The following is a 27,020-nucleotide window of genomic DNA, read 5'->3' on the forward strand; positions in this document are numbered from 1 at the left end:
GTATTTTTCTTTTCCTCTTTGTGGACAGTTTGATCTTATTTATATTTTACCATCATTTTATTAGATTTATTCTTGCAGAAGGTGGTGTCAATATATAAAATGTGGTTGGGTATGAATAAAATAAAAAGTGAGGCCAAATAACAATAAAACAATTATCTTAGTACTGCTAGGGATATGTACTGGTAGCTCTGATGCTTGAACAAGATCCCACAACAGAGCGAGGGTCACACAAAACTTCCTGAAAGAGCTCATGACTGAGCTGAACACGGACAGAAATGCCAGGTATTAATTAAAGACAGTATAAGGTGGGGAAATAGTCCAGACAAGAAATAACAACAGGTGTTAAGGGGTAGGTGTGAGAGAACTGTAAGTGGTTTGCTTTTATCAGATGAGAGTGTGTGTGGGGAGTGGTTGGACATGAGACTTAAGAGGTACTTTAGATGCCACTCTGAACCGTGGTCTAAAAAGCATGATTAAAAATATGAGAACAGTCAGTTACTGTTTAATAAAGAAAGGAAAAGGTGGCCCCCATCAATTTCCACAAATGGCAGGCATCTTTAATAAGTAACAGAACCTCTAAAATGGATTAGGAAAAAAAATCCCAATCTTGTCTTCAACCCCATCCCCACCCCTTACTAACATTGCCATTAAAAAAGAGGGTCTGTCACAAATGGCACAAAGGGAGTAAGTCAGTGATCTTTGGACAAAAACACAAGAATCCTGATTCCCAGATTTCCCATTCTCCTTTGCATCTGGTATTATCTGGACTTATAAGCAGTTCTAATAAGAAAAACTAAGGAATTCTGATAACCATTCATCTTACTCAGGGAAAGCAGTCAGAATCTGTTATGATTTCATGTTTCCAATTGTTCCAATCACAGTTTCTAATACCGAAACAAAACTGCTCAGTATCTCAGTCCTTGTCTCACTTTGTTTCACAGAGATCTGCATTTCTGAGTTCTTGGGCTCCAACAGCAGTTCTGTTAAGAACAGACAACCAGTAGCATCCTGAGCACTGAGGTAGGCTTTCCATGGCCGAGCCCCAACCCTGCTCATTGCAATGGTCTGAATGTTCACTACCTGCAGAGCCATCTGGAGGGTGTCAGGATGAACTTCTCCCTGCCAAGGCAACACCTGCTGATGAGCAACTTTGAGGCTAAGCCAAGTTTTCTCAAAATATTCAGCAGTAAGCTGGCAATTGGGGATTAGCATGAGAGCTTCAGTATCAGGGAGTTCTTGTACTCTCTCCTTGTTCTCTTCAGAAATCAGGTGTCCTAAAAGAGTCAGAGAGCTTGCATAAGAGATGTTCTTAACATGTATGAGTTATATTTTTAATTTACATTCCTAAAAGTATACAATGTAGTTTCTTTTTTCTTTTTCATGTGTAGCCTTTATTTTTTAAAAAAATAAATTTTATTTTATACAATGTGATTTCTGTCTTTGGATAAGTAGCTTAAATAACCAATGATGAGCTTCTTTCTGGCTCATAAAGGCCTTAAATTCTGCTAACAGTTGAGATTTGTTTTAGCTAGGGCACTGTACTTCCTACCACTCACTGCAAAAGATAAAGATTTATCATGACAAGGTGCATGATAAGAACTGTTTTCACCTGATGGAGCAAAGGATGCAGTACGAGGAAGCTCTGGGCCACACTGCTCTGTCCCTTGGCGTTTAAATATAGTTGCCCAATGGGCTTTGCCATACACTGGCACCAGGGTATTAAAGTCTGAAGCCCAGCTATTCACAGGTCTTTCTGGTTGATCCTCCAAAAGTCCGAGAGAAGGGTCCGATTTAGGACTACACAGGATCTGCTTAACTTCATCAATGCCAAGTAAAAGGAGGCGGTAATAGAAGAGGCCTCGGTCCCGTACAGCCATATCCTTTTCTTCCTCTGTGATAAAACAGACTGAGTTAATTAAAACAAAAACACTCTCCTCCTACCTTGTGCTAACCATAAGAGGAAAAAAGAATGAAAGAGGGAGGAAATCTAGCAAGTATTAACATTTTCTTCTCCCGTCCCACACATGATTCACCAACTTATGAAGGCTGAGAGAAATTGTACTATGGGTCATGGCAAGCACTACTTCCTTCTGAAAAACCCACCTATGCAGTAATATAACAGGCGTCCCAGCATGTCTTGGCACTCAGCAGGGCGTGAGAGAAACAGGCGCAGCAGTGCAGTGAGGAGCTCCATCTTAACAGCAGGAAATGTCTCTGACTTCACACTTTCTACAAAGTCCTCTAAAACATAAGGAGCATTGGGAATTCTTTCTCCATGGACCCCAAGTAGCCAAATAAGTGCCTGTTTCCCCTAGGAATGGAAGAACAGAAACAGGTGCTCAAGCCATGGCTGCCCAAAATAGGAGATAGTAAAGAATGACTGGTTTTGCTTTTCCCCTAGTGCCAGCAGAAAAGATATAATCTTTTATTTATTTCAACTGGGATTGCGTTACCCCCTCCCAACTACACTCTCTACAACAAATAGGAATGAAGTTCTAATGCTCAACAGGAAACTCAAAACATTCATAACCCATGCTGAGTAGGAAATAAATAAAGCCTTTTCAACTTTGGAGCCTCTGGCCCAATTTGGGGTTTAATTTTTCAGTAGAAGCTACTGAATGAATTTCTCTAAACCTTATTACCCTGGGCTGGGGATTTAGCTCAGTGGTTCCAGCGCCTGCTTCGCAAGCGGAAGGATCTGAGTTTGATCCCTGGTACCAAAACAACAACAAAAAAACCCAAACAAATAAACCTTTTATTACCCTAGACTACACATTAAAGGCATCTGTGAAGTGTTTTAAAACTGTTAAGTCGATCCGTTAATATTTAATTGAACAGATTTTAGATGAAACCCAAATTTTTAAAAAACTTCCACAAATGATTCTGATTCTCATTCTAGATGAAAACTCCATGATCTGAATCTCTGACTCAAAATAGTTCAGGAGACCAATGGTATCAAAGAATTTATCATAAAAACGATACATAAATCCTGTTTTTATAATTTACATGCCATTTTCCTTCAAAAGAGAATCTGAGGTGCAATTAATCATAAGAGTCTCTGCTTCAGGCACAAGATACAAAGAAAAATTAGTCTATTTCAGAATGCCAGGTCCTAAGCATTCCCTCTATGCCTGGAAGTACAAGAGATTTATAGTCTACCTCACTGTCTTGAATGTTCTCCTCACAGCTGGGCAGGGCCTGACACACAGCTTCAGTACACTGAGGACACAACCAAACAAGGTCTCGGAAAGTCTGTAGCACCACTACAATACAGCCCAAGATACAAGAGTACAGGGTTAGAGCCTCCACGCAGGAAAGAATCTTGAGAAGAATCATGCATTCAGACTAGATTTCTGTACAACAGGTTTTGGAGGGTGGTCACTGATTACCTGAGAAATGTTTGGGGTGTGTAGTAATTTCTTTCATGAATGTTACTCTTACCAGATTGACATGGACATAAATGAGCTAACATATGAAAAAGTACTTTGTAAAATATAAAGCTATATGCAAATATAGAGGAGTATTGTTGTTGAATGATACTCAGAAGACAGTATGAATGAGTCACCAAAACTGGGAATGTATTGAGGCAACTTAGGTGTCTCAGGTACAAATATTTAAAGGGTGTCAACTGCATGAAATTAACAGTGAGTACCTTCCTAAATTTTGCATTGTAGGGACTGTACTTCCTTCACCCAATTCCCAGGTCCAGAAGCAACTGCCTAGAATAAACTGCCACAAAGCAAAAAAAAGAGGGGACGTAGAGATGGGGAAATAGCAAGTACAGTCATCTTGTACCTTCATTATCTAAAGTACAGTCTGTTAACTCATGAGAGCCTGAAGACTTCAGCCTATTATATCTACGGATCCTGTGATTCTCTGATAGCATCAGATAATAATGCAAAGAAAAGATTAAACTTTTATATTAGTCACGGAACAAAAAATTTGTGAGCGACTATACTATAGGCCGGGCACTGAACAACAACAACAAAATCCTAGAAAGATATCCATTACCTGTAGTAATGTGCTCTTGTCGGAGCCCCAGCAACTCTGTGAGAATCTGCACACACTGATCTGTGTAAGTCCTGGCAATGCCACCTACAGAGGAAGGAAAGTTAAAGAACTGTTAAATCACACACTAGCACTTCATTTGAAAATCATTTCGTATTAGTCAAAGACAAAGACGATCAGAGATACCTAAAACAAAACAAAACCACTCCTTATTTGATAAAATAAGAATCTAAGTTTGCTGTAAAGGGAATTTTGGTAAAAACAAATCTATTTTTTGAAGTTGAACACTAGAAAACTGAAATTCATAAAAAAAGAATTTCCCATAAAACAAAGTATTTACAAGCCAGATCTGAGGCACCCTTTCTTTTTTTGGTACCGGGATCAAACTCAGGACCTTGTGCTTCCGAGGCAGGTGCTGTGCCACTGAGCTAAATCGCTGGCCCTGAGGCACCCTTTCTGCTACTGCACACCCATACAGAAATATCCCTGCTGGGAAAACTTGACAGCGGTCTCTCAGCCACAAGGATTTCTCCTCTCTTATTTCCTCTCTCTTCTCTGTCCCTCATAATCATACTTTATTTCAAATATAAGGGTTCTTCCTCCTTGAAGCTCTCGAAAACAGCTCCCCAGCTGCTTTATTTTTGAGTCACTCCAGCCTTTTAAGTTCCAGACAGAATAGCCTAATAGTCTGTAAGATTTAGGAATTATTCTGTGTTGGTCTAAAATTAACACCGCACAAAGGCCATAACAGAAGCTCAATAAATGGCTAGTGAATTGACATAGGACTCTGAATCAGGACAGCTGGGTTATAGGCCCGGTTCAGAAACTATATGATCTTTTGGAAATTTAATAACCTTTTTTGTGCCTAGGTTTGTCTTAAAAATGAAGTTAATAAGCCAAGTGTACTGGCACATGCCTGTAATTCCAGCACTCAGGAGGCTAAGGCAGAAGGACTGCCGTAAATTCAAGGCCAGCTTGAACTATATAGTGAGACCCTGACTCAAAAAATAAAACAAAACAAAGCAAAAATCCAAAATGAAGTTGATAACATCTGTCCACTTTTCCTGACTGCCTCACATGACTATGGTGGTATTTTTTTTGGTACCAGGATCGAACCTGGGTCCCTGCGCCTGCAAGGCAGGCGGCAGAACCACTGAGCTAAATCCCTGGCCCTTCACATGACTATGGTGTATAAGATGATGTATAAGAAAGGATTTGAGATAGAAGACAACAAAAGACAATATAAATTTTAAGTACTATAGTTTGAGTTACCTTGTATATTCTATCTTGGAAAAGATAAACAGAAAAACAATCTCCTTTCCCCTTTGCTTGTAATCACTGACCAAATTCTTTAGTTATATGGTACTTTATCTCTGAAGCAAGATTCCTTTTCTTCTGCCTTCTATGGTTCCTCTGATTATAGCTTTCCAGCTGGCTGGTCTAGGCACCCAGGAAGGAAAAGCAGCAGATACCTACCAATGGCAAAGATGGCAGCCTGTGCAAAGTCAATAGACACATCAGTGCAGTATCCTTGAAGCTCCTCAAGCACCTGCTGGACGTTCTCATCGTTCACCAGCTCACACAGTACCTCCACCTTCTGTAGCTTGATATAGTGGGGCTCCCAGTAGGAGCAAAAAAACTTTTTGTAGTGGCTGCTAAAGTGACCTGGCAAACTATGCAAGATCTGGCGCACATGACAGAGGGCGACAAAACAGAGCTCCCTGCTCTCAGAAGAACAAGCAGCAAGCAAAGGTCCCTTGACTCTCACAAGCACATCAGTTTGCACATGGGGGAACTTCTTTGCCAAAATCAGAAAGAGTTTGGTGGCTCCTGTTACTACACCGGGGCTGCTACTCTTGAGAAAGCTATCCAACAGGTTGAGAATGTCAAACAGTTCCTCCTCACTGTGGGGTTGGTAGCGGAGCAGATAGTTCAACACTTCAGCCTGGCCCCATTGGTCCAGTTTCGACATCCTATCCAAGAAAGAAAACAAAAGCACTATTTTACCAACAAAATTCGAGCCATCTCCATGCTACTGCCTTTTTGCAGGCAGCTGTTCTTCATAACAGAAAAGACTTCTTAAAAATAGGAAACACTATAACCAAATCATTTTTTTTTTACATATTACTTAAAGTCAACACAAAATAGTCTTTAAATTCCAAGATGGGTTTACATATGACCAGTATACAACTAGATCCAGATTCTTTATATTTTAAGAAACTATACATGGCTTAATGACCGCAGGGGAATATCCTATCCCCAAAGGATGTTTCTGGCAACTCTAGATATCAAAAGAAACTTGCTGGGGATTTACCTCAGTGGCACAGTGCCTGTTTGGCAAGCACAAGGTCCTGAATTCAATGCCTGGTACCAAAAAAAAAAAGAAACTAAAGCAAATAAAAGACATTTTCTCAGTGAAATGTAAGGAAGTTAACAACTATGATTAACTGTCTTTTCTACCCTACACAAGCTGTCCAAGACTTCTTAATTCAACATGTCAATAAGATCCTACCAGGATATAGAGATTGTAAGAAAAAGAGCACTCAGGCATCCAAACCGATTTAAGAGATGGTGAGCGATGGGCTTATTGATGACAACACCTCCTTCATATTTCAGAATTTCCTCTAGAGACCTTAAGCAGTTCACAACCACAATTGGATCTTGGTCCCGCAGTAAACTGTATAACTCATTTACCAGGGCACCGTCTATAAAGAAGAATAAAAAAATAAAATAAAGTAAAGAAGAATAAAGATCTCAGATAAAGAAAATCTTCAATTATAGGGATAAAGCCAGAGAAATAGCCCCAGGCAAACAAAACTGACTTCTCTGCTACAAAAATAAGAAAGGCAATAACAAAGTGCAAGACACAGAGTAAGGGGGAGATAAAGATAAAAGAACTGAAATTATAAACAAAAAAGATTGAAAAATTAAAAAAGAAAAAAGTACAAAGTAAAACTTTGCCATCTCCAGGCTGTTTTAAGTAGCTAATGCAGAGTTTTACTTGGGCCCCAGAGAAAGGACTTCTCTTATCTTACAAAATATCAAAGCTTGCATCCTATTTAAAGAGACATTCAAAGTGAAGCCACATTATTATTTTCTACCAAAGCTACATCTTTTCCAAAGTCAGATACATAACAAAAGTATGAATAAGTACTGATCATGGTGGATTACACTGAACTCACCCACTTCAGAGTCTCCGTGAAGGTTATGCATTTTGGCACATCCAAGAACTGCCACCCTCCTAACATATGAAGCCTTATCCCGCAGACCATTGAGAATAGGCTGTTGGATATACTCCTGCACACCAGGCATCCTAGGCAACAGATCTTGAAGTCAGTGAGATCCTGAAATACTAGCTTTGACATAATTAAGCTCTTCTTCACATAACAAGAGTGTTTAGCAGATGTGTGAATGTACACCTATCAGATCACAAGGAATTAGAAAAAGCCTCTACCAAAAGCCATCATTCCATTTATGTGGAATAACACTGCACAGACAGCAAAAATTGCTATTGTAATAACTGGTTAAAATTCTTTAACCAAAACCAAGGACTATTTTATCGAGAGTGAGAATAGAAAATTTCCTTTAATAAAACCACGAGGGAGAGGACGAAAAAGGGATGTTAAAGAAATTAAGACATCTTATACACATATAACAATTTCCCATGATGAATGTAATCATTATGTATTGCAAATGTGTACTAACTAAAATAAAAACTACAAAAACAAGAAAAAAACCCGCAAAACCTTATGATATAGTTTATAAAGCCAAAGTTATGGCTGAAAATCTGAATTCAGGGTACAAAAGTGTTTTCCTTAATATTAAGGAGCTCAAATAAATTGTCATCACTAGAAACCTTCTGTGGCCTTCTCTCCATAAGCCTTTGAACACCAGGCAGGGCAGAGAGTGCTTACCTGAGGCTACACATGCTCCGCAGTGCCAGCCCTCGCACCATTGGGTTGGGGTCCGAGCAGTCTTTGCACAGGGTATTGATGGCCAGGAGAGCTAGGTCTGGTTTCAGGGGTGCATACGTGCACATGTACAGGTAAACCAGCTTCTTCTGAACAATATCTACAGTGGCACTGGCCTTCACCATTTCCATGAAAACACAAGACATGTCCAAGCCCTGAGTCATGTGCCTGCAACCAAAATAGATTGCAAGAAGAAGTAAAATACAAAATCTTCAACCTATGATGGAAGGAGTTGTACTTATACATGCTCTAGTTATCCAAGTAGATTGTGATCTCTTAGAGGGATGCAACTGGGTCTATCTTCTTTATTACAGGACACAGTACTTCACACCATGAGCATGGAATAAACACTGTTATTCTACTAGTTCAATACTTGTTGAACCCCCAGTACATCCCAGAAATTCACCTTTTACATTCCAGGGACATGCTCTGGAGATGAAATCTCTAAGAACATATAGTCCCAGACCTCTAGGAACTCAAGCTTATTTAAGGAGCCAGAGAAGAATACCATGAATTACAATACACTAGGTAAGTATTTAAACAAAAGTAATGTAGAAGATATAGAGGGGATCCAAAGGGCAGACACCACAGAGAAGTCAAAAAATGTTTCTTCACAGAAGTAATACTTTAGCTGAATGATCAGGAAGCTTATTAGGCAGATGTGACAAGAGCTAATAATGTATGCTATGAGGCAGGGAGACATGAGCAAGAACAGAACATTCTTTTGAGAATCTACAGGTAGTTGAATTAACAGTGTGATCCTTGGGGGAATGCTAACAAGTTGGAACTGCATTTTGTAGATCACTGTTTCTCAAATTTTTGATGTTTGTTAAGGTACAGATTCCTGTATTCCATCTCACCCTACTGAAATCAGAATCAATTGCTGAGTTGCAAAAACCCAAATAATGAACAATAAAGCATGCCAAAGGTCTTTTGTACTTACTAGTCTGTGAACCAGAGCTGTAAGCACAAGTTATGTGTTCAGATTTGTAATGGAAAAATTCGAAATGAATTCCAGAGGCAAGGTGACCTACTAGTAAGCTGGCTTTGGTAATGAACCAAAACAACAAAAGTGCCAATTAAAAAAAAGAGAGGATAAAAGAGAGGATATTTAGAATTATTCATACCATTTGACATGAGAAGTGAAGGATCAGGTGTCATCAAGGTTGACTGGCATGCTTAGTAGGCTGTCGGGTGACATTCCGAAACAAACATACGCAGAACAGCAGGTTTAGGGAGGAGGAAAAAATACTAGTGCTATTTTTGCCATACCTTTGATGAACTATCGAGGTGAATATGCCAAGCAGACAGTGGGATATGTGAGTCTGAAGCTACAAATGGAGATCTGTACTAGACAATTATAGATCCAGGAGTCAGCAGTGTGTGTAATTGTTCCAGCTCATGACATGAAAGAAATCACTCAGATGAGTAAAAGATTCCACAAGAGAGACTAAGATAGTATTCCAGAGAAGCAGGATAAGACCTGTGTGAAAATTCATTTACTGTTTTGGGGTGAAGAGCTACTGGAAATTGTAAGGTGGGCTGGGGACTGGGTGGGAGATGGGACGCTAAGACAGGCAGGTGATACCTAATCACTCGCTGGATGACATTCCGGTAGCGCAGCCTATCAGCCTGAATGTGAGGGTTACACAGAGCCTTCTTCAGTTCCTTCACCACGTCCTCTGAGCCAAGGTACGGCATCTTCCACAGTCACGGAGTAGTTCGCACAGATCCCTAGGTAACTTGTAGGCTCCTTCTAGACCTGAGGTGGGAGCCTGAGTAAAGGAAATGTGGGTCAGTGAAAAGATCGAGATCTCGCCCCAGCCTGGTTTCCCTCAGGGCAGGAACCTATTTGCTCAGACACCGACACTTCAACCTCCTTAGCTCCCCCAACGCCCTTTAGACCCTAAAATTAGACCCGCGGGCTGCTCGCCCCGCCCACAGACCTCTCGGGCTCTCAGGCCCAGCAAGGATTTCCGACCCGCAGCTGACAGGCCGCAGAGCCCTCCCTCTCCAGGGTCAGTCAGAGCAGCCTCAGAGCAGCCGCTGTCACCGATAGGCCCAATCAAGCTTTCGGCGGAAGTCCCGCCCGCTCGCCGAGAAACCCCTCGGAGCAGCTGCCACTCCCGCTGCGATCGTCGAGAGCTGCCCAGACCTCGACCTTAGGGTGCCCTTCCCCCAACCTCTCACCTCAGGCGCAGCCGCGCGGCTCGGGGGGAGCTGCGGCGGGCGCTCGGAGATCGGTTACTTGGGGCTGTCTCCTCCCAGCAGCGCGCGCTTTGATTCCGGCTCGGCCTCCGCTCCCGCGCGCGGGTGGGAGTGGCTCTGTGTGAGCGCCTTCCGCCAGGTGGACGCCCGCCACGGACACCCCCACGGTCACTTCCTTCTCCCTGCCCACTCTAGTACCTTATTCCTCTACCGAGTTGGCATTCCTGTAGGGCCCCTGGCCTTGTTCTTGCCCCAGCATGTTTTCCGGGGCGCCGTTGTGGAATCCTCACGCAGAAGCTCTGGCCTCACGAAGACCCCACTGTTGACTCCAGCCTCGCCACCATGAACGGGGTCCTGATCCCCCATACGCCCATTGCTGTGGACTTCTGGAGCCTGCGCCGGGCTCGTGCCGCGCGGCTCTTCTTCCTGTCCCACATGCACTCGGACCACACGGTGGGCCTGTCTAGCACTTGGGCCCGGCCCCTCTACTGCTCCCCAATCACTGCCCACCTCTTGCATCGTCACCTACAGGTACGGGGTTGCATTTGGCCTTTGAGAGCTGGACCAGGCGTTTGGGTGGAAACTTCCGATGTCTTCATAGCCTTGGAATCACTGAGTGGGATCCAGGAGCATTAATTTTTACATACTCAGAAAATGTTTGAGCTCAGAGGTGCATCTTTGGCTCAGAATAGGTGTGTGACTTCCAACCGACCTACTGGAGATGTTTTAGCTCTAAGCTGGGAAGATCATTGAGTTCAATCAAGAGAATTATAATTACCTTTTTTTTGGTACCGGGGATCGAACTCGGGACCTTGTGCTTGCGAGGCAGGCGTCGGAACCGTTGAGCTAAATCCCCAGCCCATAATTACCTTTTCAATTAAGGTAGTTTCTCAAACTTGCCTTAAAAATCCACTTAGGGTGGGGATGTGACTCACTGGGAGTGTGCTTAACTACAATGGGCAGGGGCATTGTGCTGGGTAAATCTGGATTCTCCGGCCTTCCCCCTACTCAGTAAATACGGTTGGTGTGGGTCCTAAGAATCTGGCTGGAATTTTTAGAAAACCATTGTCTCCAAGGGATTATTATGATCAGGAGAAAATTTGAGAATCTTTGACTATTTTCAGATTTTTAATTGAAAGCCTAATAAAGGTTGGGATAGGGAGTGGGAAGAGAAAGGTGGACTCCTGATCCTGCAATGTGGGTGTCTGTGGCTTAACCAACTGTTTTGCCAGGTGTCTAAGCAGTGGATCCAAGTCCTGGAAGTTGGTGAGAGCCATGTATTGCCTCTGGATGAAATTGGAAGAGAAACCATGACTGTAACCCTCATCGATGCCAATCACTGCCCTGGTTCTGTCATGTTTCTCTTTGAAGGATACTTTGGAACCATTCTCTACACAGGTGGGCCTCCCAAGATTTCCCTTCCACTTGCCAGCTAAGATACTACTTTGAGCAGCCTTCACTTATAAAAGAAGTCCACAGGCCTTCTATCTTCACCCATATAAGCACAGTGATCCTTCTGAACTGATTTCCCATCTTTGATGGTTCAAACCTTGTAAAGAGTATGTAATTAAAAACAGGAGCAGGATGAACACATTTCCACAAAGAAGCTGTATTGCACAGGGCACATAATAGTTTTTCCACAGATCAGTAAGCAAATGCTCATCAGTTGTTGGAGGTGAGAGAGGCTTGTTTTTTATCTTTTTGTCTCTGACCCTCTGCCTCCCCCTAATATATTCTTGCAGGTGATTTTCGATATACACCATCCATGCTGAAGGAGCCAGCCCTGACCCTGGGGAAGCAGATCCATACATTATATTTAGACAACACCAATTGCAACCCAGCCCTGGTTCTTCCTTCCCGACAAGAAGCTGCCCACCAAATTATCCAGCTCATTCGAAGGCACCCACAACATAACATAAAGATCGGTGAGTTGTTTCCTTTTTCTCTCACCCATAGCTAGCAAATATAGGTTCTTTGAGGGTTCTTCTATCTTTCAAGTCTTTGTTCATCTCTCACTTTCACCATGAAACCTACCCTGACCACCTGATTTAAAATTGCAACCTTAACACCATCCACACATCCACATTTCCAACTCCTGATCCCCTGTATCAATCCAGTCTTTTCTTTTATAGTACTTATAACATCCCCATAGTGTCAATATTTATTTATTGAGGCTGTGGTTTTTCTGAGACAGGGTCTTGTCATGTAGTTCCAGCTGGCCTTGAGCTTACTGTGTAGCCCAGGTGGGACTCAAATTCACAGAAATTCTCCTGCCATAGCCTCCCAAGTGCTAGGATTACAGGTGTGCACCACCATGCCCAGCAATTAGTTTACTTATTTACTTACTTTGAGACAAGGTCTTGCTATGTAGTCTAGACTAGCCTTAAACTCTGGATCTTCCTGCCTCAGCTTTCCAAGTGTTAGAATTATAGGCATGTGTCATGACGTTTTTAATATATTGTTATTGTGGTTGCTTCAGTAGCAATATACTAATATGCTGTTATTATTTATTGTCTGTCTCCCACTTCCCTTGTTGTGTACACATACACACACAGATATAAACTCCTTGACCTCATGGATAGAAGTGGGAAGAAGCTTTGCATGTTTGTGAAGCACAGTAGCAGCAGCCAGTGTGACAGTGTAGAGTGAGCAAGGAGGCTGGAAGGCAGGAGGGGCTGGATGGCTGCTAGGAACTTGATCCTAAACCCAACGAAGACCTATGAAGGGTTTTAAGTAGAAGAGGGACATTATTGCACCCATCACCTTATAATGTACTCCATAATTTCCATCTTTATTCTATTTACTGTTTGTCTGTCTCTCCATGGTAGAATGTAAGTTCCCCACGACATGTCTTTGCTTTATTATGGGTAAATTCTTATGTTAATTCCTGAGACAGAAGTATTCAATAAATGTGTTATAGGAATGAATGAAATTTATCAACAAAGATATGAGTGTTATGCTTTAAATTAGATACATTAATAAAACAGCTGTTTGCTTTCTCTAGCGATTCCACAATGGTCCAAAACATTTTGCAAAAGCAAGCACGGTGGTGCAGTCCTGTGATTTAACTCTGGGAGGCTGAACGGGAGGATTGCAAGTTTCAGTCCAGCCTGGGCAATTTAGTGACCTAGCAAGACTCTGTCTCAAAATAAAAAAGAACTGGGTGTGTAGCTCAATGTGAAGGCCTTAGATACAATCACAGTACAATTTCTTTTAAAAAGAGAGAGATAGATTCTTTTTTGGAGTTATCTTTTTGAGAGATAGTTTGTGAAAATCAATTTTTGTTTTAAAAATAATTTAGTTCTAGGTATTTTTTTGGTTGTTTCTAAAATTACAATAAGTCCATAAAAAGAAACCATTATGAATACTTCAAAAAGGAATATCCATCCCAACTCTGAAAGAGAGGTTAAACAAAACCACTGAAAAAATTATAATGCTAAGGGTAGGAAGTAAAAAAAGATTAAGATCCAAGTGAATATGTGCCCTTTCCCCAAGATGAATGTAATTATTATGTATCAGAAACATACACTAATAAATTGTATACCTTTCAAGATGATTATCAAATTGATTGAGAAATAGTCCTTACTCTCAGGATTGCTTAACTGCTCATATCAGCCCTACTATTATTGAAATTTTCAATGCAGAATTTTTTTCAGAGTAACATTGCTGGGTAGGAGGGTGCTGTGGTAGGGCTTGATTAATTTTGTAAATATGTAAGTCCCTACTAGTACAAAAGTATCAGATAGGCAGTGGGATATAAAAATCAGCAAAATATGGTCTCTGACTTTAAGGGTTGAGTCTAAGAAGGAAGGACCTAGAGACAAGATAAAATGGGAATACATACAGAGAGGGGAAAAAAAATCAGCTAAATTTGTGCCCAAAGACAGAAAATTTGAACCATATTTAGTAATATGGTAGATATAAAATAAATACATGTTCTTTTAAGGAGTTCACAGTCTGGTTGTGGATTTGAAACAGAGTTCAGAAAACATCTGAGAACAATATTAAATAACTTCCTAGATGTTACCATAACCCAAATTCACAGCTCCACTTTTTTTTTGTACCAGGGATCGAACTTCGGTCCTTGCGCTTGCAAGGCAGGCGGTGGCACCACTGAGCTAAATCCCCAGCCTCTCCAGTTATTTTTTTGTTTTGTTTTGTTTTGTTCTGTTTTTTGAGACAGGGTCCCACTAGGTAGTTCAGGCTGGCCTTGAACTCACAGACTGTCTGGCCTCAGCCTCCCTAGTGCTAGGATCACAGTTGTGTGCCACCTCACCCAGCTCCTCTCCATTTATTTCTATCTGATGCTCCCAACTGGCATCTTTTCATCTATGCCATTAAATAACACTGCTGCTTCCCCCCCAAAAAAATACCCTGTTCTGCTCTTATTCCTCATTATAATGAGCTGTTTTCCTGCATACTGCTGAATGGCTCCCCTTCACTTACAGAATTAAATCCCCCTCCTCAGCAGTACATACAATGCCCTCTAATAAATGACATTGGCTTACCTCTCTGGTGTGATTTCTCATCAATTTCTTCTCTAGTAACACTGAAGTGGCTCCTCTTAAAATGTTTTCCAGCATAACCTCCCTTGCCAAGATTAACTATCCTTTGACGACTTAGCTCAGCTGTCATTTTCCAGAAACTTTCCCTAATTCTATCAACTGGTAGCTCCTCTTTTATGCTCTTATCACACTGTGTGCATATGTCTAATATTGCCCTTAACTGCACTGTTTCCAGGTCTGCATGTACCATATTTCCCCCAAAATAAAACCAGGTCTTATATTAATTTTTGCTCCAAAAGACAATAGGGCTTATTTTCAGGAGATGTTTTATTTTTTCATGTACAGAAATCTACATTTATTCAAATACAGTCATGCCATCTTCTAGAACATTGTCATAACTCTCCACAACCCCAAATTCTGGCCTGAATTTCTTGCGACTCCATTTCCTATAGAACCATTGGCTCCAATTTCTCATATCCCACAATAGGGCTGTCCTTAAATGAGCACTTCTTATCCAGGTAGCTTAGTTGGAGTGGATTGGCAACATAGCTGTTGGTAACTTTATTCCATGAATTCTTCACCCAAGTCACAGCCTCTTATAGGCCAGGCTTCACAAATTTTCCATAAATCAAGTGTTAATTGAAGACTTACGAGACAGGAGTGGCAACAAAAATGATGACAGTTAAGAATGATGGTCTAGTGGTTCTGCTGCCTGCCTTGCAAGCACAAGGTCCCGAGTTTGATCCCCAGTATGGAAAAAAAAAAAAAGAATGATGGTCTACACAAAAGTGAAGAAAAATTGGGCCCCAAAATTCTGAAAACTCTTCTCTTATTTCACACAAGTGCATGAAGTATGTCTGTTACAACAGACGATGTATTGAATTAGGAAGATTCATGTTAGACACAACTACATCCATTCGTTATCAGTGCACACATTATTTGAATGTTGTATCTGTACTCCAGTTGGTTATTTGGCAGTAAGTTTCAAGTTCATCTCTTTACATAGGCATTTACTTCGCATGCAAAGGGTCCTGCATGGGCATTTACAAATAATTAGAACTTACCATTTATTTTAAGTATTAATGTCAGGGGTTGGCGTTTAGCTCAGTGGTGCTGCCAGCCACCTCGCAAGGGCAAGGTCCCAAGTTCAATCCTCAGGACCAAAAAAAAAGTATTAATGTCATTATTTATATTTAATTATATATTAGCATTATTTTATAATTCAACACGTCCATTATGTGTTGCCATGGACATATTAAATGTGTCTTTCTGGCTGATGATCATAACTGGGTCTTATTTGGGGGGCAGGGCTAATATTATGAATATCCTGAAAATTCATACTGGGGCTTGTTTTCTGGGTAGGTCTCATTTTCTGGGAAATACAGTAGATGGCATTGCTGAGGGCTGAGTCTTTTTTATTGTTTATTCATCTTCATGGTGCCTAATACTTGGTAGATGCTTTCTTTTGTTGAACTGAATGAATGAGCAGATTTGTGTGTCACTGCTCTTTATCCTCCATATATCTCCATATCTTCCCTGATACTCCCTGGATTGACCCATGAGTTCTGTAGTTTTTGTTAAACATTTGTTTTGTTAGGATTCTTCGATATCCTCATTCTCTTCTTTTACTTTCCCTGATCCCTGTAACATTATTCAGGGCTCTATAGCCTGGGAAAGGAATCATTGCTGGAGCAGCTGGCCCTGGAGTTTCGGACCTGGGTGGTATTGAGTCATCAGCGCCTGGAGTTGGTACAGCTGCTGGGCCTGGCAGATGTGTTCACAGTGGAAGAGAAGGCTGGCCGCATCCATGCTGTGGAACACATGGAGATCTGCCGTTCTGCCATGCTGCATTGGAACCAGACTCACCCTACCATTGCTGTCCTTCCCACAAGCCGGAAAATCCACAGATCCCACCCTGACATCCACATAATCCCTTACTCTGACCATTCCTCCTACTCTGAGCTCTGTGCCTTTGTTGCAGCCCTGAAGCCTTGCCAGGTGGTGCCCATTGTCAGTCGACAGCCCTGTGGGAACTACTTTCAGGACAGCCTGAGCCCCATGCTCTCCATGCCCCTGATTCCAGACTCTGTGCAGCAGTACATGAGTTCCTCCTCTAACAAACCAGAGTTTCTCTGGCTGTTAAAAAAGAGGTTAAAGAGGCCAAGAATCCAAGGTGTTGTGTTTGAATCTCCTCAGGAAAATGCTGATAAATCTCAAGCTGATAGAGACTCAAAGAAGACCAAGAAAGAAAACCTTTCTCCCTCTCCTGAGGACCTTGAGAAGCAGCCCTCCTCACATCCTTTGAGGGTCAAGAAACAATTGTTCCCAGATCTCTGCAGCAAAGAATGGGGCGAGGAAGTCCCTTTCTGTGAGTCCCAGAAGATGGTGACTGTGTTGACTGTCCCTTTGGGATTTTCAGATGAGGAGTTTCTCTCTCTAGAAACCAGGGAGGACTTAGGGCCCCCCTTAATACCTAGGGGAGACAATAATGGCCCAGCAGCCATGGAGAACCAAAGTGCCTGGATAGACCATGATTCTCCTCTGTTTCATAGAGGCAGTGCTGCTCCTTTTCTAGGTACTGAGTCCAGAGACCTGGCATTAAAATACCTTCTGACTCCAGTGAACTTTTTCCAGGCAGGGTTCTCTTCCAGGAGCTTTGACCAGCAAGTGGAAGAATACTATAAACCCGTACTGAAGTACAGGCAGGAGGCTACAGAATGACAGCCTTGTTACAGCGCTGCAGTTTTGAAGATTGTGGCTTGTGACTAGTAGTGATGGTTTGGGGCCTTACCTATCTTTTCTTTTCTTTTTTTTTTTTTTGGTACCGGGGATGGAACTCAGGTCCTTGCGCTTGCGCAGCAGGCTGCGAAACCACTGAGCTAAATCCCCGGCCCATTACCTATCTTTTCTTATTTATTTAATTTTATTTTTGAGTGCTAGGCACTCCACCACTGAGCTTCATCCCCAGCCCTTTTATTTTTTGAGATAGGGTCTCATAAATTGCCCAAGTAGGACTTGAATTTGTGATCCTCCTGCCTCACCCTCCCTAAGTGCTAGGATTACAGGTATGGCCCTTATCTTTACAGGATCCTATGGGCTCACCCTGAAACAGCACTTCTCAAAGCTTGTTCACTGCAGTCCTGGTACAATTGGCTGTGTTTAAAAAGAACACTTTTCATTCTAAACTCTTCAGAATGTGCTGCATGAGTGCACTAACAGTTCTCAGAAGTCCTTCAGTAATATAACCTGTTTAACTGTATTTAAGCTAGTATTTCTCAAACTTTTCTGAACCAGTAATCCTATGTGGGCGTAGAAAGAATAAATTAAAAAGGACCAGGTTATTCCCACTGTTACTTTGTGTGTCATGTACCATTCCCCATCTCTTCTTTCTCTTCCCAGATAAAACTCCCTAGCTAGTTCTAGTTTTAAACTTTTTAAATTTTTTTTTTTTTGAGACAGTGACTATGTAGTTCATGCTGGCCTTGAACTCACTATGTAACCCAGGCTGGCCTCAAACTCAAGGTGACCCTCCTGCCTCAGCTTCCCAAGTGCTGAGATTACAGGCATGTGGTGCCATGCCTAGCCTGGTTTTTAACTTATGAATATGGTGCTGGAGGATGAAATAGTGGCACATTCCAGTCTTGAATATCACTGACTTGTTGTGACCCCCATCCAAGTAACTTCCTGTCTCTGCCTCTGGAAAGGAACAGGAAATGAAGAGGCCTGGGAACAGTGGTGAAAAATTCCACCTCTGCCTCTTTCATGAGGGCTACAGTTAGTGTCACTGGGGTCCCGTCTGGAACAGAGCCAGGTTGGGGGCTGGGTATTCCTCACAAGGCCATACCAGGAACCCAGCTAAACATTAAGGTTTAGGGTGTGCTCCTGGCTGCCTAGAGGCACTATTTGGCTGAAATAAAGTTACAAAAGATCAAATGTGCTGCCAGATACTCTGATTGTTCACATAGCTGGGATATTTTTGCCGCCCCCCACCCCCATTGGTTTGAGTAGGGAGCCAGAGCACACAGCCTGTTTGTTTTAGTATCCAGGGAAAAGACCAAGGAGCCAGCTGGCTGGAAAGGCTGGGGGTGTTCAGTTCTGCCCTGTCCTTCTGTCAAAGCCTGACTAAATGCCAGACCAATAAGCAGGACAGCTGATACACGGCCATGAGGAGATGGGCTCTGAGGGGGCACAGACATGTGGACCTGGGCATGTGCAGCAAAACTGCTTCAGTATGGAACCTTCAGCCTTAAGGAAGAAGGCTGCTTCCCACCCTAGATGAGAAAGTTTGCTCCTTTTGGAGGGAGAAATGAATTTAGAAAGCAAAATAAGGCCTTGCTCTTGGGCAAGCTGCACACAACTCTGTTTCATCAGTGACCTTTGCTGTAAGCCTCCCAAGGGCCCACCAGGAGCCATGGCAGCTGAGGCAGGTGGTACAGCAGGAAGCCTGGGCATTGTCTGGGCTTAAATCCAGGCACCCTGGGCAAGTTGGTTAAATAGTGGAGCCTCAGTTCCTCAACTGCAGAATAGGGACTGAGATACCTACATCTCACTTGCTGTGGGGATTAAATGGTAAATTCTCCCAGCTCAGAGTCGGCATGTGATGGGTATTTCAAATGGAATAGTTCTTGGGGTTAGGAGCATAGCTCAGTGGTAGTAGACATGCGTGCTTAGTATGCATGAGGCCAAGGGTTCAATATTAAGCACTACCCAAAAAAAGAAAGTGGTTCTCTTAACCTCTGGCTCTTAAAAAAAAAAATTATCCTATATATAAAATGAGAAGGGCTGGGGATATAGCTCAGTGGCACTGTGCCTGCCTCGCAAGCACAAGGTCTTGAGTTCGATCCCCAAAAAAACAACAACAAAAGGTAAAATGAGAAACTGGAAATCATGTAAAAATATAAAGAAAAAAAATCAATTTTAATTCTTTCACATAAAGATCAGTTGGTATGATGACTAATTCTATGCATGTAAATGTGTTAAATGTTTTTTTCAAAACTAGGAGCTGGGCATAGTTGTGCACGCCTGTAATCCCAGCACTTGGGAGGCTCAAGCAGGAGGACTGCTGTGAGTTCAAGGCCAACCTGAGTTACAGAATGAGACCCTCTCCCAAAAAACGACAGCAACAAAATGGGGGTAATACTACATATAATTTTAAATCCTGCATTTTGCTTTTTAAATAAGCATTTCACTGTACCATTAAATATTTTTCAGAAATGTCACTTTTTTTTTTTTTCGAGACAGAGTCTCACTTTGTAATGCCGGTTGGCCTGGAACTCACTATGTACCCCAGGCTGGCTTCAAACTCACAACGATCCTGGGCTGGGGATTTAGCTCAGTGGTTCTGGTGCCTGCCTTGAAAGTGCAAGGTCCCAAGTTCGATCCCTGGTACCAAAAAAAAAACAAAAACCACAAACTCACAACGATCCTACCTCAGACTCCTCTGAGTGCTGAGATCACAGACATGTGGCACATTCCTTAACAAGAAGTGTTTAAATAGTTGTGTGATAATATTGTTCCCACATTAGCTAACATTTTTTTGTACTATTTAAAACTATGTATATTACAATGAACATTCTTATGCATATATCTTGGCATTTTTATTAGAGAAAATTAACGGAAGTAGGATTTAAAGTTGTTGGTGCATTTATGTTGGTGCAATTATGTTTAACTGCCACAGAAAGGTTTCTTTACCATCTGTTCTGCAGAAGATATCATTGTGACACTTTGGTTGCTTTGTCCCATGTCATTTTTGATGTTAAGTCATTGAAGCCTCATTAACTTTATTTATTTATTTATTTTGGTACTGGGGATCGAACTTGGGTCCTTGCACTTGCGAAGCAGGTGGCGGAACCACTGAGCTAAATCCCCTGCCCCTCATTAACTTTAGAAGATATCACTAGAATGGAACATGTTTTTGTTTTTTTTTTTGTTACCGGGGATCGAACTCAGGTCCTTGCACTTGTGCAGCAGGCGGCGAAACCACTGAGCTAAATCCCCAGCCCATAGAATGGAACATGTTAACACATGGAACGTCATCTCATGTGTTAAGGCAATAAATATTTACTAATACTGATCTTTTTTTTTTTTTTGGTACTGGGGATTGAACTCAGGACCTTGCGCTTGCAAGGCAGGCGCAGTGCCACTGAGCTAAATCCCCAGCCCCAAATATTTACTAATAATATTTCATAATATTTAAAATAAATGTCATAAAAATAATATTTACTGGGCTGGGGATTTAGCTTAGTGATTTCGCTGCCTGCTACGCAAGCCCAAGGACCCGAGTTCGATCCCCAGTACCCCCCCAAAAAAAATATTTACTGCCTTTCTCTAAGAGTCTCTAGCTGTCTCACTTCTGCATGACACACAGTTGGCTGAGAGAGATAAAGGAGTTTTCAGTAAAAGGGCCCCGTGTTGGCGTTATCTTCTAGCAGCAAGGAAGCTTGTCCACTTTCGGCACATGGCATGTCACATATGTTCCTCAAAATAGGATCTGGGTGTATTTAGGTGGAGGAGCAGAAACACAAGGCTTTGATGAATTTAGTTGTTGGTGGCATGTCTGTGTTTTAAAAATGAAATAATTCCGAGGGCCAGGGATTTAGCTCTGGTTCTGCTGTCTGCCTCGAAAGCGCAAGGGCCTGAGTTTGATGCCTGGTACCCACCCTCCCAAAAAAGAGATAATTCCATACTATTCTACTAAAGTAAAAATGCCTCACATAAATAGATTGGCAGTTGCCTTATCTGGTGTCTCAAGGCTCTCATATAAAAATGCTGTGTTGTATATATCAAGAGGCCAAATAAAATCAATCTATTTTTAGAATCTAGGGATGACCCTACAGATGTATGAAGATTAGTTATTTGTTTCATGATCAGTAGAACTTGTCCTTTTCCACAAGGAGACTTGACAGTGGCTTATATCCCTTCATAGAAAAATAAATCCCCCTGGTACATTTTGGGGACCGTCTCTTAACTCCTCATTGCAATTGCCCTTTGTGGTAGGAAACAGGACATGGTGAATTTGCCTTTCCACAAGAAAAGGTTTTTTTCGACCTGGGTTCTCTACCCTAGTTCTCCCCAGGGGACAGTTCTCTCTGCATTCTTGGAGTGGCTCTTATGGAAGAGAAATGTTGTGTGGGGTCCATGTGCACATATTTCGATGCTACCACTAATGCATAGCTGTCAGTCTGTTATCTGCCTCCCACTGCCCACCTACTTCAACCATCACAATCTCTTTTTTTTTTCTTTTCAACTTCTTTCTTCCTTTTTAAGGATTGAACTCAGGGCCGTCCCACTGACCCCCAGCCCCTTTTCTTATTTGTATTTTGAGACTGGGTCTTACTAGGACACTAAGTTGCCCAGGCTTGACTCAAACTTGGAATCTCCTGCCTCAGCTTCCCAAAGTACTAAGATTACAGGCATGTGCTACCATGACCAGCTAACACAAGCTCTTGTCTGGGGTTCATGATGCTTTTCCTTCTTACCCAGGCCATCACGCCAGTGCAGAATACTGCTCTCCCTTGTTCATGTGAGACTACGCCCACCTGTGAGGGATTCTCAAAATAGTTAAACTTGTTTTTATTTTGACCCCATTGCTTTTATTTAGCTCACCCCTTCCACCATGACTCTTATTCCGGGGTACTTTGCCTTTTTTGACCAGGTTCTTGACCCACTAGATCACAGAAAGCTCCCTGAATCTTGGACTTAGTTCTTTTCTTGAGCCTGTAGCTTACTGAATCATCTTTCAATTACATAAAACTTCTGGCTTGCCCAGGATTAGCCTTTCCCTTACAGTATTTACATGTTTGTACATCATTGTATTATAGCTATTTTACCAGTCCTAATTCTCCCATTAATTTTTTTAAGTAAGATTATTGGTACATATAATGATCACATTCATCATAAGGAATTTGTACCTGTACACGAAGTATCTTGGTTCTTATTTTCTCCCATTAATTTTTAACAACTTCAGCAAGTGGAAGAGAGTTTGTCCTCAGTGCCGCAGTCCCATCAATGTGCTCACTGAATGGTATGCTTTTGAGGAACTAAGAAAACGGAGTCAAGCTCATTCACCCTACTAATCTGGCTCTGTAGCAACAAAACATTAGGTGGGACTCAAACTTCTGGTACTTATTTTTGCAGTATTGAGGATTGAACCCAATGCCTTGAAACTGAGCCACACCCCCAGCCCTTCATTTAAATTTAAATTTAATTTTGAGCCAAATTCTCATTAAGCCATTAAATTGCCCAGGCTGGGCTCTAACACGTTATTCTTCTGTCTCAGCTTCCCAGGGTGCTGGGATTACAGGTGTGTACCACCATGACGGGCTATTAACGTTCTATTTTTGATGGAGGTGAGATTCTAAGGAGACAGAGAGATTAGGAAACTATATCTTCAGCAGAACATTTTAGGTTGATGTGATATAAGGCCCAACCTATCCTTGTAGCTTTAACTCCTAGGATTCTACTATCTGCAAGATAATATGGCATACTGGCAAATTCCTGTATTTTTTTTTTTTTTTTTTTTTGGTGGTACTGGGGATCAAACTCAGGACCTTATGTTTGCGAGGCAGGTGCAGTGCCACTGAGCTAAATCTTCAGCCCAAATTCCTGGATTTTTGAATTAGCAAGTTGGCTTAGAAATAAGGATCCCATAACTTACTAGCTATGTATAATATCAAGCAAGTTGATTAGCTCTTTAACAGATAAGGTTTCTCATTTGTAGGAAATAGGAATGCCTACCTCTTAGGGTTTGGGGAAAAAATGACATGGGACAAAGCTACCAAAGTGTCACAAAAACATCTTGTAAATTTTCAAAATATATTGTTGCCTAATCCTCCCTGCCATATCTTAAGTTCTGCTTGCAGTAAGTGGTTGACATTCCAAGTGCCTTTCCTACAGAACGCCATGATGAAACCTATCTTCCAAGGCCCTGAAAAATCTATTGAGGGATTGGCTGAAGAAGGTACTTCCTGGTAAGGAGGTCCCAGGAGTCAAGTCCAGTCAGAAGAGCCCTTACCTGAAGCATCCAAAGATGTATCTGTTCAGATGGAAAAAAAAGTAGAGTGAAATCACAATAAATCTCAAACTATGCTGAGCAAGTTTAATTGTAAATCCCAAGGCAGGCCCAAAATGTAACAGAACAAGTGGTGGATAAGAGGCCCAGAGAGTCTGAAGAGCTGTACAAAGTAGAGCAGGCTTGGCTGAACACTTCAGAACACTGTGGGTAAACAAAGGGCCAGATACTATGCTTGATCTAGTTCTAGGTTCTGCTACACCATCTCTGTAAATTATCAACCTTGAATCAGTTCTGAATTCCTTTTCAACTCCTATACAAGAAAGGCAGAAGCACTGATGAAAAGAACTACACAACTGGTATTACCACAAAATTTTTTTTTTTTTGGTACCAGGGATCAAACTTGGGTCCTTGCGCTTGTGCAGCAGGCGGTGAAACCACTGAGCTAAATCCCTGGTCATCACCACAAATTTTAGCCTCTGCTGTCTTCGGAGCTGCTCATTTCCTTATATCCTTGATCCACCCCCTCTCCCATGTACCACAGTGGTTATTCCAAACCTTTATGACTCAACCTTTTACAACATATGAAGCCTTAGGAAAGCACCTTTCAGCATCAAGGGTACCAAGCTGTGGTATCCTGAGGCAAATCCTTTGGATCACAGGAACAGGTCTGGCTGCCCAATCTCATCCCCAAGATGGCAGAATTACTCTCTCTTTATCTTGCAGTCCTGCTTAAATTCCAGGCACTCTCAGGAATCCAAGTCTTTAAGGTCTAATCCTCACCCCTACCATTCTTTTACTAGGCTCTCAGTGAGGTAGGAGACTAGGGCAGGCAATATGACTGGAGCAGTTGGGTACAACCGGCCAACTGAAGAGACTTAATAACCTCGGGCACAGAGCAGCAGCTCCTGAGCCTGACTCGAGAGCAAGCTGAGGCTAGCACCTGAAGCCAGTCTTCTAGCATGAGATCAAGTGAGAGCACCTGGATCAACTATCAAGCTATATAAAGATGGCAGAAATGGACTTCGTTCTACTGCCCTCTTGTTCTTGCAGTGGTCTGTTCTGCTTGTAGGATGCATCTTCTTTTTCTTTCAAAGCACCCTTTACTCTTTTTTGTGCTTCTTTTTCTTTTCTTATTTCTGCCCTCAAATAAACAGCAATCGTTTACATTCACCAACTGTCCTGACCAACTCACCAAACAGGACAGTAAGAACCTGGAAAACAGGTTCCCTACTCCAGATTCCAGCTCTGTGATCAGCAAATTCCCCCATGTCCTCAATATCTTTTCTGGAAGTCTTCTTCACTCTTTGCTTAAATCGAAGATTGGCTCTCCTATGAGCACATTGCTTTCAAGCCTGCCCTCTGAAGTACAGGCTATTTTTCTCCTAAGCCAGTGTAAGGAGGTGAAGTTAATGTCTTCTTTGCTCCCCTTGCTGCCTCCTGACCACTATTCCCATACCTGGTTGTGAAAACTCTCCTCTTCGAAATGCCTGCCATCTGGCTACAGCAGGGATGGTGAAAGTTTTAGAGATGAGTGCCCAAACTGCAACCCAAAACCCAGTTATTTTTCACAAAGTGCCAATGCTGCAATTAAATCTGAATACTGAGGTTTTAGTTTAGAAAAAACTCTAACTCTTGTCTTAAAAGAAAAACAACCCATATGCCATAGATTTGCCACTACTGGGTTATACCATCCTCTACTGTCCTCATTTATTAAGACTTCAGTCACTGACTCACAAGCTTCCCTACTTTACAGCTAGCTCTGTCGTCACTCTGGATGACTTCAACATTCTGGCTGCTCAGTTTCCTTGACCTCTCCATCTCTAAAGACCTTATTCTTCTTCTGCTTCACCATCCTGTCATCAGAAATGTTATTAAACTACAGTACATGTGAAATTTCAATTTTAACCCTCTTTTCTTCCAGCCCATTTGCTTAAGTGTCTACATGGCCAATGTATCACTATTCATAAGTCCTCTACAAGCTTCACTTCCCACTTGACTGTATCCCATGATCCATCAGTATAGTATTACTCCATTGGTTCCACTCTGGATAAATCATACTATTTATTCTGCCTGCACTGGAGCAACTAGAGGTTGTTGGAGAAACCACTCAACCAGGCTGCATGACTTCATTTTCAATTCTTGATCTCTTACATCAAAATGCCCTTCTGTACTGCTGAGCAATCCTATTATGTTTCCCCAGTGGGCTCTATTTCCTGTTCTCCCTTGCTCTTTTTTCCCCTCACACCCATACTACTATCTGCCAGCAAATTCTGTTGACTCTACCTTAAGACATATTCCAAATCTTACTGCTTTTCACTATCATCACCTCTACAACCCTTGTCCAATCTTTGTCTCTTTCCCAAGCTATTGCAGTAGCCTCCTGTGTGCTCTCCCTGCTTCCAACCTTCCTCTCTCTGCTCCTCAAATACACAATGCAGTCCTTACAATGAGCATGATATAAATCAGACTGTGCATCTTCTCTGCTCAAATCCTCAAAGGGCTTTCCAGCTCAGAGTAAAAAACCAAAGTTCTGGGCCAGGGATTTAGCTGAGTGGTTCCACCGCCTGCCTTGCAAGCGCAAGGTCCTGAGTTCGATCCCCGATACCAAAAAAGCTCCAACCCCCTCCCCCCAAAAAAACAAAAACCAAAACCAAAGTTCCTACAGTGGTCTGAATGGCTATGATTTGCTATCCTGTCTCCTCTCCTCACCCTTCACCTACTCTGCTCCTGCCACACTGACCTCTTTGCAGTTACTCCAGTGTGCCAGGTGAGCATTCATCTCATTTGTTCTCTCTACAGATACCCCCATGGCTTCCTCATCTCTAGGTTTTTTTTCTTGGTTACCTTAATTAAAATAGCAACCATCGGCTTGCCACCATCCCCTCTTTTGGCATTTTTTTCCACAGGACACTTACCACCACATCATTTCTAATACAACACATCATTTACTTATTTGGTTTTCTGTGTACCGCTAAACTCCAATACTTTTTCCTTTGGTTTTGTTCACTGTGCATCCTTAGTGTCTACAACACATACAGGTTCTTAATAAATGTTTATTGAATGAATAAGTGAATAAATCTAGAATAGATGATTGAACATGCTTTAGGCAATGCCCCCCTAATAAATGCTTTTCCTCTTAAACAGAGAATAAAGCAAAGTTCTTAGCCCTTGAGGAGCTAACAACTTCTGAGTGCTTAATTTGACAGGAACTTTATAAATATTATCTCTGTATCTCGCAACTATCTTGTGAGGAAACTAGAGTCCATAAATTCATTCATTTGTTCATTCCACAAATAATTTATTGAATACCATGTG

At 42.0% G+C, this 27,020-nt stretch overlaps 2 protein-coding genes across 12 annotated transcripts; one reads left to right on the forward strand and one right to left on the reverse strand.

Annotated features, from left to right (window-relative positions):
* Window positions 1-531: 531 nt before the first annotated feature.
* Window positions 532-10,572, reverse strand: Ap4b1 (adaptor related protein complex 4 subunit beta 1). Of its 11 annotated transcripts, XM_087212723.1 has the most exons (12): window positions 9,926-10,098; window positions 9,568-9,754; window positions 7,923-8,147; window positions 7,191-7,321; window positions 6,521-6,713; window positions 5,485-5,981; window positions 4,012-4,095; window positions 3,160-3,263; window positions 2,104-2,311; window positions 1,610-1,891; window positions 1,081-1,274; window positions 532-980 (listed from the first exon to the last, which is right to left on the reverse strand). In XM_087212723.1, exons 2-12 carry the CDS (start codon window positions 9,678-9,680, stop codon window positions 936-938), a joined length of 2,076 nt encoding a protein of 691 aa, XP_087068849.1. In that variant the 5' UTR covers window positions 9,681-9,754; window positions 9,926-10,098; the 3' UTR covers window positions 532-935. The 11 variants fall into 11 exon arrangements, with proteins under 11 accessions (XP_087068849.1, XP_087068845.1, XP_021121380.2 ...); XM_087212719.1 differs by lacking the exon at window positions 9,926-10,098 and adding an exon at window positions 10,386-10,572 and having other exon boundaries at window positions 532-1,274; window positions 6,566-6,713; XM_021265721.2 differs by lacking the exon at window positions 9,926-10,098 and adding an exon at window positions 10,386-10,572 and having other exon boundaries at window positions 532-1,274.
* Window positions 10,530-18,033, forward strand: Dclre1b (DNA cross-link repair 1B). The gene is made up of 4 exons (XM_004853769.4): window positions 10,530-10,718; window positions 11,420-11,585; window positions 11,930-12,112; window positions 16,350-18,033. The coding sequence occupies exons 1-4, from the start codon at window positions 10,530-10,532 to the stop codon at window positions 17,411-17,413; spliced, it is 1,602 nt and encodes a 533-aa protein (XP_004853826.1). The 3' UTR covers window positions 17,414-18,033.
* Window positions 18,034-27,020: the final 8,987 nt, after the last annotated feature.

The sequence above is a fragment of the Heterocephalus glaber genome, unplaced genomic scaffold (genome assembly GCF_053883595.1).
Source record: "Heterocephalus glaber isolate CG9 unplaced genomic scaffold, H.glaber_assembly_v1.0 deba00001442, whole genome shotgun sequence".
Classification (NCBI taxonomy): Eukaryota; Metazoa; Chordata; class Mammalia; order Rodentia; family Bathyergidae; genus Heterocephalus; species Heterocephalus glaber.

Bases quoted from the DNA above. Each gene is read 5' to 3' on its own strand.
- Ap4b1 (XM_021265721.2), bottom strand. From the start codon at position 9,680: ATGCCGTACCTTGGCTCAGAGGACGTGGTGAAGGAACTGAAGAAGGCT. The intron at 2,312-3,159 runs GTAGACTATAAA...TTCCATTCCTAG, and splicing joins AGAACATTCAAGACAGTGAG to GGGAAACAGGCACTTATTTG. The intron at 1,892-2,103 runs GTGGGTTTTTCA...GTTTTATCACAG, and splicing joins CCTGTTATATTACTGCATAG to AGGAAGAAAAGGATATGGCT.
- Dclre1b (XM_004853769.4), top strand. From the start codon at position 10,530: ATGAACGGGGTCCTGATCCCCCATACGCCCATTGCTGTGGACTTCTGG. The intron at 10,719-11,419 runs GTACGGGGTTGC...CTGTTTTGCCAG, and splicing joins TCTTGCATCGTCACCTACAG to GTGTCTAAGCAGTGGATCCA. The intron at 11,586-11,929 runs GTGGGCCTCCCA...ATATTCTTGCAG, and splicing joins TGGAACCATTCTCTACACAG to GTGATTTTCGATATACACCA.